The 16,033-nt window shown below is 45.7% G+C and overlaps 1 protein-coding gene across 1 annotated transcript in view; it reads right to left on the bottom strand.

Moving 5' to 3' along the window:
* Nucleotides 1-16,033, bottom strand: part of ELF5 (E74 like ETS transcription factor 5) — a 28,930-nt gene that overhangs the window by 8,265 nt on the left and 4,632 nt on the right. The window contains exons 2-3 of the mRNA XM_007943311.2: nt 6,740-6,973; nt 1,868-1,918 (exon numbers count right to left, since the gene is read on the bottom strand). Coding sequence (XP_007941502.1) covers nt 1,868-1,918; nt 6,740-6,973 — 285 coding nt within the window. The remainder of the gene's footprint in view (nt 1-1,867; nt 1,919-6,739; nt 6,974-16,033) is intronic.

The following is a 16,033-nucleotide window of genomic DNA, read 5'->3' as shown; positions in this document are numbered from 1 at the left end:
ATGGATGTATTACTTGCTAATACATGCTACTTCTAAAGCATTTGAGGAACAGAACATCTCTTTATCACTCATTATCTTTCTCATGTTGTTAGCAAGCCAGGCTGGCAAGTGATTTCCATTTGCAGGTGAAGACACTGCCACCTGGAAAAGGTGCTTAGAGAGTGAAAGCAGATTCCGGCCTATTCAATGCATCCCCTCCACGCCCCAAGCTCAAGTCTTCAGACACAGACTCTGACATGGCTCCTGGGCCTTGGTGGATTCATTTCTTCCAGGGGCTTTGCCTGGGTTGGGTTGGTGGCGAAAGTTGGGGTTTGCATTCCCCAGGCTACTGCATATGGAGCAGAAAGGATTCCACCAGAACTAGGAAATAGGGTGAGAGCTTTACTGACAGGTAGGAGGAGATGCTGCACTCTGTGGCCCGGAGGTGGCACCAGGAACCAGTTGCCATGGAGTCGTTCCCCACTCATGGCAATGGCAACCCCATGTGTGTCAGAGCAGAACTGTGCTCCAGAGGGGTTTGTTTATTTGTTTGCAGGTAGATTGCCAAGCCTTTCTTCTGAGGTCCCTCTGGGTAGATTCAAACCTATAACCTTTCAGATAGCAGCCGAACATGTTAGCCCCACCCAGGGACTCTTGAGTTGGGGGAGCCTTGCAGAAAATAGAGCTGCCTTGGGCACGCCTGCATATGCCCACTGGACATATGGTCCCGGGACCTGGCTCTTCTGTGCTAAAATACCCATTAATTTTGCTTTGTTAACCAGGAACCAAAACCTGAGTACTCAGTTAATTGTTTGGGACTTCATTTTAAGGAGAGCAAAGATACATCAGGATAAATGTTCCCCTATCCCTATCCCTAAGGCTCACATCTCTCAGGGCCCTTAGAAATCTCCATGCAACCTGCCCTCTCTTTGCGGAAGAATGGATGGAAGCCTATGAGAGAAGGGGCCAGCCTACAGCTCTTCCTAGTCCCAGGCCAGAGTCTTTGCACGAGTCTTAATAACTAATAGCAATAAACATCATCATCTTTAAAAAGGAAAACCTCCCAAATTCCCTTTCCTAAACCTCCATCTGCAGAAGAGAAACAGTAAGGGTTAATCTTCAGAATCAACAAGGCCATTTGAGATCCTTGATCACCTTATAGTTATAAACTTGACCTGCTTAGTGAGCTCACATTCTTTGTAACATTATCAACCACAAGGCCTCTAACATTTAAAACCTATTGTCCTTGAGTTGATTCTGACTCAGAGCCATTCTATAGGACAGAATAGAACTGCCCTGTAGGGTTTCCAAGGCTGTAAATCTTTACCGAAGCAGATTGCCTCATCTTAGGTGGAAGGTGACTGTGATGGAGAATTTGTCTTAGGGGTTTATTCAATTGTTTCAAAGTGAGGGCACATTTACATAACATTAAAGGATCAGCTAGTAGGTTAGAACTACAGACCTTTTGGTTAGTAGCCAAATGCCTTAACCACGGTGCCACCAGAGCACCTTCTCCAATGTCTAACATTTAGGAAGCATTATTACTGTTATTGCTATTGGCCACCAATTTAGGGGTGTCTGCATTGCTGGGACATGCCAGGCACTCTGTTGGTACTGTTTCTGAAACAACCAGCAAGGGGTGCATCACTGTACACATGGAGAAACTGGGTCTTAGGAAGGGTAAGTAACCCACAGGCCCAGGCTGTGGCCTCAGAACCATCTGATTCCAAAGCCCCATCTCTTTCCACCACATTTCTGCTTGCTGTTTGGTCTCCTCTAAGTCTGAAATTGTTTCAGTTCATCAATCCTTTAGTGTGGCCTTAAAAGAATGACCAAGCCCACATACTCAACAACAACTTGACACAGCCTGGACAGCTCAGTTACTTACAGTCTTTGATGGAGGCCTTGGTCTCTTCGGCATCATTAAAAAAGGAGTAACCTGGAAAAGAGAAAGAAATCCATAAAGTATACCATGCAATCCTGGTTCCCTGTGGCCAGGCCAGTATAGGAGGTATTGGGGAGAAAAGGAGTAACTGTGTCCTTTAAGAAGAATTGAATTTAGAAGGAAAGTTGGAGACCATCTGATCCTTATAGGGGCACCCTGAAGCCGTCTGTGGGATGTGATAATCTTCTCATCTTTAAAGTCTGCTTATGGAGAGCACCCAGCCAGCCATCCTGGCAGCTTCTGTGCCTCTGTAGATTCTCCATTGGGCACTAGGAGATGCATCCTGACCCAGGAGCCAGAAGAGGTGGGCTGGGGCTGCTAACACCCTATATGGCCTTGGCCCAGTGTCTCAGTATCTGGGCTCATTTACTCATTGGCAACAGGAGACAAAAGACCCCTAAGCTCTCCTTTGGCGCTAAGATCCATGATTTGGTTGTCTGTTATGTGCTGATCAAGGGAGAAAGTGGACACAAGAGGCCACAATTAGTGCACAATCCTGTATGAACACTGAGTTTGATAAAGATTTGGGAGACTATGCTAGGGCCTCACTTTCCTCCTCTGTGGAATGGGGTGGGTTAGAGTTGAAGTAGGAGTTTCAGGTCATGTTTGTTCAGGTAGCAGCATGGGCTAAAGGACACCTACTTCTGTCCTAGTTTTGTTTCCAATCTGAAGACTAATTTCTATTTACGAAGGAGGCGGGAGCTCCAGTGGTGTAGTGCCTGAAGCATTTGACTGCTCATCAGAAGACTGCTAATCAAAGCCATCAGCCACTCCTCAGAAGTGAGGTGTTTTTTTTTTTTTTTTTTGGTAAGGAGGCTGGAACGGGGATTAACTGTCTGCTTCTAGTGCCATCTTCTGATTGGGTTAACATGGCACCCTAGTTCACTCTGCTCCAGAGCTGACCAAGAACAGGATGGAGGACTCTTGAAAGACCCATTGTTCCCTCACAGCAGGGAAGCTATATCCTATGCCCTCCACCCTTCCTGCTGACCTCTTCTTCCAGTTACCACTGTCCCCATGTTTCTGGGGACTCCCTCCCTAAATTCTATAGCAACAGATTGTGGCTCCTTTATCAAAACTCACCTATCCTGTATTCTGTACTGCTACAGCCCTAATCTGCGAGGCAAGATAAAGCCTAAACTAGATAATAACTAGTTAACTTGTTTATATATAATTCATTGTCCAAATGGTGATAAGTTTGATAATGAAAGGCAGTGCTAATTATAATCATTCCAGGATAATAGGTAAAAATAGGATCTGTCCTGGAAAAATTGAGAGGTATTTAACTCTGTCCACAATACACACATCTCCAAATTATGCCTGAGGAACATTAGAGGAGGGATTTCAGTGGAAGCTGGTTGGTGTTGTAGATAGTTTTACTGCTAAAAATGGTATCTCCTTTGGCCTACAAAACCCATTGCCATCAAGTTGATTCTGACTAAACCGTTCCTATAGGACAGAGTAGATAATCAAGTAGAGTCTAGTTAACCCCCTACTTGATGAAGATTCGCTGAAAGGGATCTTTACAGGAGAGACTACCACATCTATTTCCCATGGACTGGCTGATAGGTTCAAATCCAGGCCTGTGGCCTGGTGACAAACTACTGATTTGCCATTTGGCCTAGGCTGGCGCTGCCAACCTGCATCCTTTTCTGTGATGGGATATCCCCCTTTCCATGGTGCTGGGGTTCTTGTGCAAGGCTGTTCCCTTGGGAGGGCTGGAATGAGGTCCTGAGCCACTGTGACCTGCTCAGACTTGCCCCCCCGCCCCACATCCAAGGGCGAGCCCGCTCATGGGAAGGGCTGAAGGCCCAGGCCACTGCTCCCAGCACTTGGCAGATCGCTGGACTTAACCAAGGGAAACTGGATAACAGTGGACAGCAGACCTGTCTGTCCCTTCCTCATCCAAGAGGAGCCATGGCTCCCAGGGCGTAAGCCAAGCAGTACTGGGGGCACCAGGCTTTCCTGCCCTCAGGCCCTTGTAGAAGTGGAAGATGGGGGAAGGCCTAGAGAACAGTTAATGAATCAAATTGTAGAGCTTGAAGCATCCTCAGTGGTTTTTCTAGCCCATGCAGGAATCCCTTCCATAGCATCTTCGTCAAGCAGGGGGTTAATTAGACTCTGGTGGTTATCTCCTGTGGCAGGAAACTTCCTAAACTTCCTACTTCTTGTATCATCTGAAGCCACACCTCTAACTGAAGGTGCTGTTGTTGTTGTTGTTGTTATGAGCTGTCGAGTCAGACCCAACACATAGCGACCCCTTCTTGGATTTCCAAGGCAGTATTACTACGGAAGTAGATTGCTCCATCTTCCTTCTGAGGAGTGGTTGGTGGGTTTGAACTGCCAGCCTTCTGGTTAGCAGTCAAGTGCCTTAGGCACTAAGCTACTAGAGCTCCTGAAGGTGCTGTTAGGACTTTCTTAATATTAAGCTGAGATTTACCTCCCTCCCCCCTTCCCTCCTCCTTGGAGCTTCCTTACTTCTGTCTTCCTTTCTCTTCCTCTTCCCTCCCTTCCTCCCTCCTCCTCATTCTTGTTTCTTTCCCTCTATCCTCCTCGTACTTCCTTCCTTTCTCTTTCCTGAAAATTTCTGCCTTGAAACTACCCCCATTTACTGCATTTCCCTATTTATATGTCATCCCAGGTAATATTTCACTGAGTCCTCAAGAAGACTGGAGGTATGTATCAGCACCCACTGTACAGATGATGCAATGCAGACAAAGAGAGGTTAATCCCTGCCCTAAGGTCCTATGGCCAGGATGTGTTGGAACCAGGGTTTGAATGCAGGTCTTTCTGATCTCAGACTTTCTGTGATTCAAGCCTGCTTGCTGTGTGACTTTGGGGAAGTCACTTAACCCCTGGACCTCTGTTCCCTTGCTTGTGATGCTGAGACACAGAATTAGGTGTTCTCAGAGATCTTTCTTGGGTTTTAAAAACTTGTCCATCCATTCTCCTCTGGCAGAGTTAAATAATGCCACTCCCACAACCTTCTGGTCATTTGATCCTTGTCCATTAGGAATACAATAAAATGAAATGCTAGTTAGTTGGAATATTCATTCTGGAGGCAGGAAGGGAAAGGGTCTGGTTAAATCTTTCTTTCCCCTTTTCTTATGAAAGGTGAAGCAAAAACCTATTTTTATGTATCCCATAAAGGTAAAAGGAGCTCTGCCGGTGTAGTAACTAAGGCATTTGACTGCTCACCAGGTCATCTGTTCAAACTCACCAGCTGCTCCACAGAAGGAAATGGGACAATCTACTTTCCTGAAGATGTATGGCCTCGGAAACCCAATGCGGTTGCTATTAGTTGGAATTGACTCAATGGCAATGAGTTTGGTTGTTGGTTTTTATCATTGAAATCTTCATGAGCATAATGATTTATAAACATTATTTTGTTCACTGCCTGGTTCCTGGGCAGTGTCTGACATATTTAAATTTTTTCTTTTGGTTTCTTCTTCTTCTTCTTTTCATTATTTTTCTTCAGAGCAGAGTTTGTTTTACATTCAACATTTCATGTACATTTAGTTTCACTCCCCATTTACCATCACCAACCCTAACCCAGTCTCCTTTCCTCTCTGCCCAGTAACTCCCTCTACCCCTGCGTCCCTCATAGTTACGCACTCCTGTGTATCCTGCATTTCCTCCGTGTGAATGTTGCCCCTCTGATACCCTGTGGTCGATTGTTCCAAGGGATGCATCTCCATAGAGTATGTGGGTCATTACCCTGGGTTGAGTGGTTTGCATGTATATCTTGTTTACTATTGGGCTGAGAGACAGTGCCTGGGAGTGAGCTTTATTCCAGGCCCAAAATGTATCCCAAGGCCATAGTATTGGGGGTCTCACCAGACTCCATCCGACCACTAATTCTGGTCATTATTGAGTTTTTGGATTTTGTTCCACGTTTTTCCTCCCACTCTATCCAGGATCTCCAGATTTGACCCTTTTCTGAGTGGTTGGCATTGGTAGCTGGGCACCATCTAGTTCTTCTGGTCTCAAGGGCCATTGTGTACTAGGGCTGATTGCTTCCAAATGCTCTTGTTTTTTTTTTTTTTTTTTTTTTTTTTGCACTCTTCTTCGCTTCCAACAATAGACCATTAGCTGCATGTTAGATGGCCACTTGAAAGCTTTTAAGACCCCAATCGCTACACACCAATGTAGGATGAGGAACAAGACTTTTATGTATTTTGTTGCACCAATTGAATCTGGTGTCCCCCAGTACTATGGTCCTGAGTTGATAGATCTGTTAGATCTCTCTCCCATGGTTCCTGGCTATCTGTGAGGGATTGCTCTGTGTCTGTCTTCTGTTGTTTCTGTAAGGATTGTTGGTATTTTGTGTCACTGGTATCTGTGCAAGATTAACCTCAGCTGAATCTATCATTGGTCTAGAGTATAATCCTGTTCACTGACCCCCATCTGATCTTCTCAGATGTTTGTGTGTTTATCTGTAGCCTGGTGTTTGTTGTTAATGGTAATGCAGTATTGTGGATATACTGGTTGATATTAGTATCTGTCATCTATATCTCATGTGCACAATTTGGTGTCCTTCTTTTTCCTAATATTATCATGGTGGTCACAGACTTTTTCTATACCATATCTCCTTTTGGTTTCTTCTTTTTAATTTACTCAACTTGCTCCCTTTTACCAAAAATCTCCAACTTCTGCATAATTGAGATTCTAGTATTAAGAGGTTTTTAGTTAGTGGGAGACTTGCTATGTGAGTAAGGTGGGGGGAAAAGACCTCATGAGATCATTTGGTCCCACCCTTGCATCCCCCACCCCCTCCCAGCCTGGCGTCCTGGCTTCAGCCTCGGGAACCCTGACCTTGAGTGCGGATGTTCTGAAGGATGAAGTACAGGTATTCCCCACAGATGCCAGCCGCCTCAATGAACTCCTCCTGGGTCATGCTGCACAGCTGCAGGCCGCTGATGTTGAAGTGGCAGAAGGAGATGCAGTTGGTATCCAGCTTGTATTGGTCACAGCAGAACTGGAGCCATTCCCAGACGTGACGCTTGGTCCAGTACTCAGGGTGGACGGATGTCCAGTAGGAGTCACAAGCTGCACCAGAGGAGAGAGGAGTGAGGGACGAGGTTTTCAAGGAAGCCTTTAGAAGTCCTCTCTGAAAGCAGCACTCGTTATACCTAGATCCCAACCTTTTCAGGATTCCTTATCCATTGAGTTGGAAGGACTACCAGCTCTGGGGGTTCTACAGGGCCCAAAACCAAAACCAAACGAAACTGACTGCCATCAAGTAGATTCTGACTCAGAGAAACCCTGTTTGGGTTTCCAAGGCAGTAAATCTTTACAGAAGTAGATTGCTCAGTCTTCCTTCCACAAAGTGGCTGGTGGGTTTGATCTGTCAACTTACTGGTTAGCAGTCAAATGCCTTAGGCACTATGCCACCACAGCTCTTTACAGGGGCCAAAGGCCACCTTCTATTCCACAGAGGAAACCAGAGGGGTTGCTAGATGGACTTTGGGATCAGAGAGGAAATGACAGGGCCAGGAAACCCAGTCATGGATTGGCAGTCCCTAAGCCTAGCCCTGGTGCTTAGAGATAGGGGAATTATTAGAGAAGGAAAGAAAAAGGCCCTTTAGTTATTTGGTTTCAGGTAACATGGTATTAAGAGCACAGGCTTTGGAGCCTGACAAGGTTGGGTTCAAGTAGTGTCCTGCCACATTCCACTTGGACAAGGTCCTTAAATATTTATTTCAGTGTCCTCATCTGTAAAATGGGGATAACATGCTCAATGTTATGGCTGTTATGGAATTTTGGGTTAATACATGTAGATTGCCGGCACATAGGAAACTACCAATCAATTCAATAGTTATTAAACGCCTACTGTGTCCTAGGCATCATTTGAAGCCTGTTGAATTCCCTCTGCTCTTGTGGAAAACTATTCAGCACTGGGCATTGTTTTGTGCACTGCTTCTAGCCATCTTGTTCCAATGTCCCATGGTTGGTTAGATGTTGCACAGATTACAGCAGACTGGACTGCCACAGCAGGCTCTTCTGTGGGAAGGGGAGGAGGGGAAGTTGGTTGTGTCATTGATGTGTTTGGTGGTATTTTGAGGAATTTCTATGTCCAGGCCCCTTGACTCATTCAAAGGATCTCCCTACTCATGGGTGCCAGCCTGTCTGGGAGTCTGGGAAGTGGCATGTCTGGTCTACGTGTAGAGACTGCTCAACAGTCCTGTCTCAGTGCCAGGAGAAACAGGAAGGGCATCAGACACAGGGTATGGAAGAGGAGAGATGCCAGGTACTTGGTCAGGCTCTTTGACATAAATAATTCTAACAGCTGTCATGGGGTTCATTCATTCATTCAGTGAATAAATGGGAACTTCATTTCCCTAGTTGGTAAAACAAGGATAAAAATATCTTCTATTTAATAGGATTGTTCTGTGGACTAAATGGGTTAAAACGAAGAAAAACCCCTATAGCTGTTGAGTAAATGCCCACTTTTGGTGATCCTGTAGGATAAAGTAGAACTGCCCCCATAGGATTTCCAAGGCTGTAAATCTTTACAGAAACAGACTGTCACATTTTCTCCTGCAGAATGGCTGGTGAGTTCAAACTGCTGACCATTTAGTTTGCAGCTAAGCACTTAACCACCACACCAGTAATACAAATAAAAGTGGTTAGAACAGAGTCTGGAAGATTTTAATGCTATCATTATTATTCGACCCTTATGATATGTGAGAAACAAATTAGGTACTAAGGATTTATGGTAAATAAGACAAATATTCTTCCTTCTGAGGAGTGGCTGGTAGGTTTGAACCACCAGCCTTCTAGTTAGCAGTTAAAGTCCCTCTCTTGCAGGAGGTTATAGATGAAGAACCTGAGGTTCATAGAGGATTTGACCAATACCTCACAGCCAGTCTGTGGCAGAGGTGGGATTTGAGCCTCAGCCTGAACTCAAAAGCCACAGCTCTTCCCATTCCACTATACTGATCCTCAGATAGTCAATCTAGGGCAGAGATAAATCATGGAGACAAAGGCAAACGCAGGTAAAGAGCTAGAGGGACAAGAAGCTCTGAGGAGACAGGCAGAGAGAGAGTGCAGCATATGTGACTAGTTCAGTCTGTGTGGACGACAGGAAGGGCCACTCATGAGTTAGACTCCATAGCAAATGCCAATGATCCTTCCTATTCTCTCTTTAAGGGCTTTATTTGCCTCCACTGTCTCCCATGGAGCTGTGCTGCTCCAGCCCCAAGTGAAAACACAACCCCAAGATGGGCTGTCTGCCTTGTCAAGCGCTGCTCCTCACTAAGCACCTACTGTGTGCCAGCTGTGGTGCTAAGTGCCCTTATCTATTTCATCTCCATTCTCAAATCCTCCCAACAATCCTATTCTAGCAGCTATGATGAGGCCATTTCACCAATGAGAAACTGAGGATTCCCCAAAACTCAGAGGCCTTCCAGGCAATCTCTCTTCCCAACATGGAATGAATTGAGGAGAGGTAGAGCTTACACCAGAGATTAGTTTTCATTTATTTAAAAATTTTATTCAGATTCTATACACACGTGGACCCAAGAGTCAATATTCTACCAGGCGGGCTTAGGCCCACATTGCTGCTTCTGTCTTTGGGTGAGGATAGCAGGGACAGGAGAGGTTGGATGCTGCTCTTGTTGGCTGGCCACTGGCTGGAGCCCCCTGGTGGCTGCCTTGTGGCAAACAAGTTCTCCTGGGAAAATAGGGTGGACAATCTCATGCCTGTTTTGTGGTTTCATTTACTGATTTCTGGCTTGAGTAAACCTAAGGGGCCTTTTGACTTTCCTGGTATTCTGATGAGTGATGTTTATGAGCCTTGAAATTCTTCAACCGTGGTCCTGAGCCGGCCCTGAGATGGCTATCAGCGTGCTCTAGGTAGAGGACACAGTTTATTCTTTTTCGTGGAAAGACTTCATCAAGTCTCCACTCCCCTCCCCTACCCATTGCCATCCTCTCAATATTTTCTTTGGCACTGGAAGAGGACCACATTGTTTCTGGAAGCCAAAAGGGCCTTAAGGATTCAGAGAAATGCCCAGGTCGGGAGTGGGCACTGACACTAGGAAGGTGTTGCTGGCATAGGCTCTCTTCTCCTCAGCTCTCTCTTTTGAAGCTCACCCACAGAGCAGGCTTTGTGTGTAGCCCTGGCCTCTGGAGGGAAGCCGGGAGCTGGTGCCAAGGGCAACCTGCCCTCCTCATCAAGAAAGTCCTTCCCACGGCCCACCAAAGCTAAAAGGAAAATGGCGGTTCTCAGTGACAAGGAGAATAATGATTGCCAACATCCTTGAGGTACTTTTCAATACTGATGTGTTTCCACAGCCCTGTATCTATGCCTCACAATGACCTTGTGAGGCAGGTTGCAGAGGTGAAGCTGACAAGGCCTGTCTCATCCTGCCTCTCCTCACCTTTCCACTCTCCCTGTCACTCTCTGAACTCCCACCACATTGGCCTTCCCTCAGGATTGCATCCTGTCTTAGCATTTCCCTTTGCCTAGAACATAGGTCCCCATTTGCCTTCTCATAACTAATTCCTACCCATCCTCAAGATCACGGCTCACTCATCTCATCTTAGAGGGTCTCCCCCTCCCCCAATGGTCTCCCTTGTGAATCCTCTTCAGAAAGAATGAATTCCCTGGGGCTGACTCCAAACCAAAAACCAAACCCACTGGCACTGAGTCAATTCCTCCTCATAGTGACCCCATGGGTTTCTGAGGTGGTAAACCTTTACAGAAGTAAATTGCCCAGTCTTCCTTCCACGGAGTGGCTGGTGGGTTTGAACTGCCAGGTTTCTGGTTAGTAGTCATTGCCTTAGGCACTGTCAGCAGCTCTGCTTTGCTTATCCTGAATGGGAAGTGCTTGCAACAAGGCCTACACACTGTAGGTGCTCGGTGCTCAGTGCTCAGTGCTCAGTGAGTGTAACTGACTGACCAGAAGACTATTCTCTCCACTTTACAGATGAGATAATTGAAGTTCTGAGAGGTTATGCAACTTGCTAAAGGTCACACAGATAAGTCAGGAAGGGAGTTAGGCTGCAAAGCAGTTCTTCTGACTTTCAATGTAGAGTTTTTACATCATATTGTCCCTTACTCTTCTTGGTTGAGAAGCACCAAGTTGGGCAGACATCTTGAAGGCTGACTAAAATAGGATTTGGGTGAAGGCTAAGTGATGCTGTAACCTGGGATGTATGCATCTCCTAGGTTTGAAAAGTCAGAAAGAGGAAGACAATGATGGTGATGATGTTTGCAACCCCAGTGAATGATATGAAGAAGACTGTTTTCGTTACTTGGAAGAGATGAACTCAGGACAAATGAAAGAAGGGGTAACAGACCTATGGAAAAGATTATTTTGAATATGTAGCATTGTCTGGAAATGTGAAATGTTTTCCTCAATACATCTGCCATTTATCAAATAATCTAAACGTTTTATGGAAGCTGAGCTATGAGGCCCTTCTATCTGTCAGGGATGGCATCTTGTGCTCGTAGTCTTAATCCAAGTGTTCAGAGGCCACTATTAAGCAGCAGGGCTTGTCAGCTCCTTTGAAGTCTGAAGTAGGTCAAGACACTCATTCTAAGGGCCAGCTGCATTGGGAAGAAGACTTGAAGAGCTACTGAGAATTTATAGAAATTCTGGGGGAATTTTCACAAGTGTTGTTATCACCTATGATGCATTTAAATTCAGAAGGAGGGCTTTAGCTTTTAGAGCTGGGTTGGTGCACTGAAGTGTCCACATGGTCAACAGGTAACATCCATGCCTGAAGTGGCCCTGGGTGAGTCAATTTTGACTCGTAGGGACTCTTCCTTGGGTTTCTGAGGTGGTACCTCTACGGAAGTAGATTGCCCAGTCTTCCTTCCAAGGAGTGGCTGGTAGGTTTGAACTGCCAGCCTTCTGGTTGGCAGTCAAATGCCTTAGGCACTATGCCACCAGAGCTCTCAGTGAGGGTGCTGGGTACTGGCAAATTCATGCCAAGTGGACACCTGCTGCCCAACTCTACCTGACCACTGCCATGCAGGAAAGTCGGTCCTGTGTGGCCAAGCCCAGATTGCTATGTGAAATCTACTGGGAATGTGGTTTTGATTTTTAAGTTCTGGCAACTTATTTAATTTTAAAAACCACTCTGTGGGCCAGTCAAAACTCTCCCATGGGCTGGATCAGGCCTCCTGGCAACAACTTTGTGTTGCAGCATCCCACCTGCTTTTGGATAGTTATCCCCTTTGAGATTATTATCCAGAGTGACTGTGCTAAAAGTTCTATTAATTTTTTTTTAGTTGAATAGTATTTTCATCAAAAGAAAAGTTATCCAGAAAAATCAGAGCTGCTTTGCTGGGTTGTTGTACACCATCGAGTCATCTCCGACTCATAGTGACTCCTCCTTGGGTTTCTGAGGTGGTATCTCTACAGAAGTGGATTGCCCAACCTTCCTTCTGAGGAGTGGCTGATGGGTTTGAACTGCCAATCTTCTGGTTAGCAGTCAAGTGCCTTAGGCACTACACCACTAGAGTAGAAGTGAAAGTTCTAGGTTTTTCCACCTCTTTAGCTCCAGGACACTCCATGAAAATCATTGTTCTACAACCTGTGACTGGGGTTCCACTACTCTGAATTCCCTCTGAATTAGTGGAATTCTGAGTGAAAGTGGTCTTACACTTAGTGGTCCTGCTGCCTAGGAAATCATCTGCACAATGGAAGTAATAGGACCAACCTCACTGTGATGTTGAAAGGAGTAAGTGAATCAGTGCCTGGAAAATGCTTAGAACAGATCTGGGCAGGTAGTAAGTGCTCATTAAATACCATCTATTTATAATCGTTACTTTTGGGGCTACTTCCTATGGAGGAGGAGCAGGGGCTATACACTCAGGGTGCACAGAGGGTGAAGCCACATAATAACCACTGCACCTCTTTAGCAGAAAGGTCAGAGGGTGTGACCATTAATCTCTGACCTCTATTCTTTGTTACGGACAACTAATATTTTCTCAATCTTATGCAAAGTGCACTTAGAAGAAGGCAGAACTCTCTCTGTCCCTTCAAGTGGGTTGCTGCTCCTAAGTCCTTCCTATATAGAAATTCTGGAGTCAACCAGGGCTCATTTTCTTGGAGACTCACTCAAAGCAAGAATTTTGGGGGAAATTTTGATTTTTATATTACAGCAAAATAGACATGCAATGGAATGCAAAATTTGGAGAATGCAAAACGAATTTGAGCTTAGAGCTTTGAGTATGGCCCGAGATTCTCTGGAGGAGAACTTGATCTTTTCCCTCTGCCGACTGGGGAGCACTGATGTTTGTTTGCAAAACTAGGTGAGGGTGCCAGCTACAGCGATTAATCAGACTGCTGTTACCATACCTCCATACTAGGATGCTGCCCGCTGTCTTCCTGGCATGAAAGGGTCTTCCGATCGAAGTCCCAGGATTGTGCCATGTAACTGAGCTTGGGCTACAAAGACGGGCCTTCCTATTTTGCAGTCCTGGCTCTTCAACTTATTTGTTTCCTAACCTCTCTAGACTTAAGTTTCCTTTATGTGTAACATGGAAATAATAATAGTATCTACCTCTTAGGAAGTTGTCTATGAAAAGGAAGATAGTAAACTTTCAGTATAGGTTACCTATTATTAGCTGTTATTTTGGGACTATTTTGTTCTTAGGGGAAGGAGGCCTTCCCACTGGGGCCTAGGTCTGGCTGAGGAACAATCAGAACAAAGCAAGGCCAGGTCTTGGCTAGGAGGAGGCAGACAGTCTAGGTCAGAGGAGGTCTGAGCAAGACGATGTGGGACCATAATTAGCATGATTTATTAGCATAGGGAGTTGGGAAAGTTTTTTTCTGCCTGGGGCAGCACTTAAGAGAGCTGGTCAGTGGACCAGGTGGCACACCCATCAGTTGCAGCTTTGTCACCGAGGGGAAGGAGTTTATGGAAAACCTGCAGTGATAAAATGCTTCCAAGTTTCCTCTCAGAGCTGGTCTAGCCCAACCACTAGCCTTTCTTGGCTTTCCTTCCAAGGCTGTGGAATGATTTAGACCATGAGATGGAAAAATAAAACCCAGGAGAAGTGTAGGAAACTGGATGGAGAAAAGAGAAGGTCTGGCCAGATATCGCAAGTGACGTGGCCTTGGGAGAGTGGAGTTAGATAGGAGCAGGGAGCAAAGCACAGACAGCCCAGAGGCTCAGACCTGTAGGAGAGGCTACAGGTGCAAACCGGGAGGGTGAGAGCTCTACCTGGAGGCACAGGTGGGATGTGGCTGCTGCCACAGGGCTCACCTCAGACTTTCAGATGGTTTTGTCTTTATCTGGTTTTCATTGAGAAATTCTTAGACCCTCTCCTCTGTACCTGCTATCAAATGTCCTACCAGCACATGGGGCCCAAATGCTTCTCCCTGATCTTCTGGATATTAATACCAAGATCAGTGGTTTCTGCACCTTCCTCTGCAACTCCCCCTTTGTTTTTCTAAGGCCCTTTCTTCAAATAAAGTTTTGTTGGAAAATTCATTGTATGATAATAGCTGACGTATTGAGCAAATGTGCCGGACCCCATGCTAAATGCTTTATGTTTTCATACGTTATCGTTATCCTCAACACAATGCAATGAAGTCATCTATTATGTTTCCCATTTTACAAATGAAAGAACTAAGGCATTGTTGTTGTTGTTGTTATGTGCCGTCGAGTCAGCCCTGACTCATAGCGACCCCTCCTTGGGTTTCCGAGGCAGTGTCATTACGGAAGTAGGATTGCCCAACCTTCCTTCCGAGGAGTGGCTGGTGGGTTTGAACTGCCAGCCTTCTGGTTAGCAGTCAAGTGCCTTAGCCACTACGCTACCAGAACTAAGGCATGTTGTTGTTGTTTGCCGTCGAGTCGGCCCCGACTCATAGCGACCCCTCCTTGGGTTTCCGAGGCAGTATCACTACGGAAGTAGGATTGCCCAACCTTCCTTCCGAGGAGTGGTTGGTGGGTTTGAACTGCCAGGGTTAATTCCCTTTTCGAGGTCACACTGTGAGTAAGTGGATCAAGTAAGTGTATTCTAGCTTCCAAGGCCAAGCCTTAATAACCACTATGCCACACTGCCTCTAGAAGTAAAATGGAGGACCACTGCTTGTCTCCACTGTCACTCCACCCTTCTTCTATGGTGGCCCCTGAGGGATTTCACAGGAACTACTAGATCTATCAACTAGAACTTTTGCTGCAGACAAAATATAGATAAGATACTGCATGTTGGGGTGGTGTGGAGAGGTGTGTATGGTGTGTAGGTGTGCAGGTGCACAGGTGTACAAGTGTATAGGATGTGCAGGTGTGGAGCTCCAGGAAGTAGGAAGGTGGTCAGGATACTCAATGACTTGTTATATGGTTGCCTCCTGGAACTTGATTGGAGGAATAACGTTTTAAAGTAATCATACGCATGTGAAAAATATGCAGCCTCCCCACTTTGATTTTGAAACAACTGAAAGGAAGGCCAGGGTGAGTTAATGAAATTCTAGAGTATTTTGCAATCTGTGACTGTCTACCTCCCAGCCTACAGTGCAGCCAAGCAGAAGTCCTGCTTCAAAGAGCAGGTCAGCATCCTTTGTGGCTAGCAGACTGAGGGCATAGATTCAGCAGGGCTCTGCTAATGCTATTTGAAACATTTTTGAAAACAGCTGGTTTTCCTAAACAAAAACTATTCCTCTTTGCCCTTTGGCTGGCATGATTAGTCTAATGGGCATACCATTTACTTTTCCCTTTCCTTCCTCTCAAAGCTGCTATACTGTCAAAAGTTCTGAATTGGAATATTTGGGATTGACATGTGTTATTTTTGTTCCATCAAAAATGAAGAGAGAGAGAGAAAGCTGTTTTCCCACCTAAATGGAGGCATGGGCTACTCCTGGCTACAGCGGGCCCCTAGCAAGAGCCAGACTTTACTAAACACTTTATATGTGAAATCATTAATCTTCCCACCTCTAGGGGGCACATACTGCTACAGCTCCAGAAAGTAGATCTCATTTCAGAGATGTCAGGAGAAAAGCAACAGTAAACAAACCTGCCTGAGATTATAGCATAGTGGCTAAGACACTTACTTGCCTGCTAACCAGACGGCTGGCGGTTCAAACCCACCGGCCACTCCTCGGAAGGAAGGTTGGGCAATCCTACTTCCGTAGTGATACTGCCTCGGAA

Source organism: Orycteropus afer, unplaced genomic scaffold, assembly GCF_000298275.1.
Source record: "Orycteropus afer afer isolate SDZICR_OR568_19922 unplaced genomic scaffold, OryAfe1.0 scaffold00103, whole genome shotgun sequence".
NCBI lineage: Eukaryota > Metazoa > Chordata > Mammalia > Tubulidentata > Orycteropodidae > Orycteropus > Orycteropus afer.
Note: the sequence above shows the minus strand (reverse complement) of the source record. Positions and strands in the feature narration are given on the sequence as shown.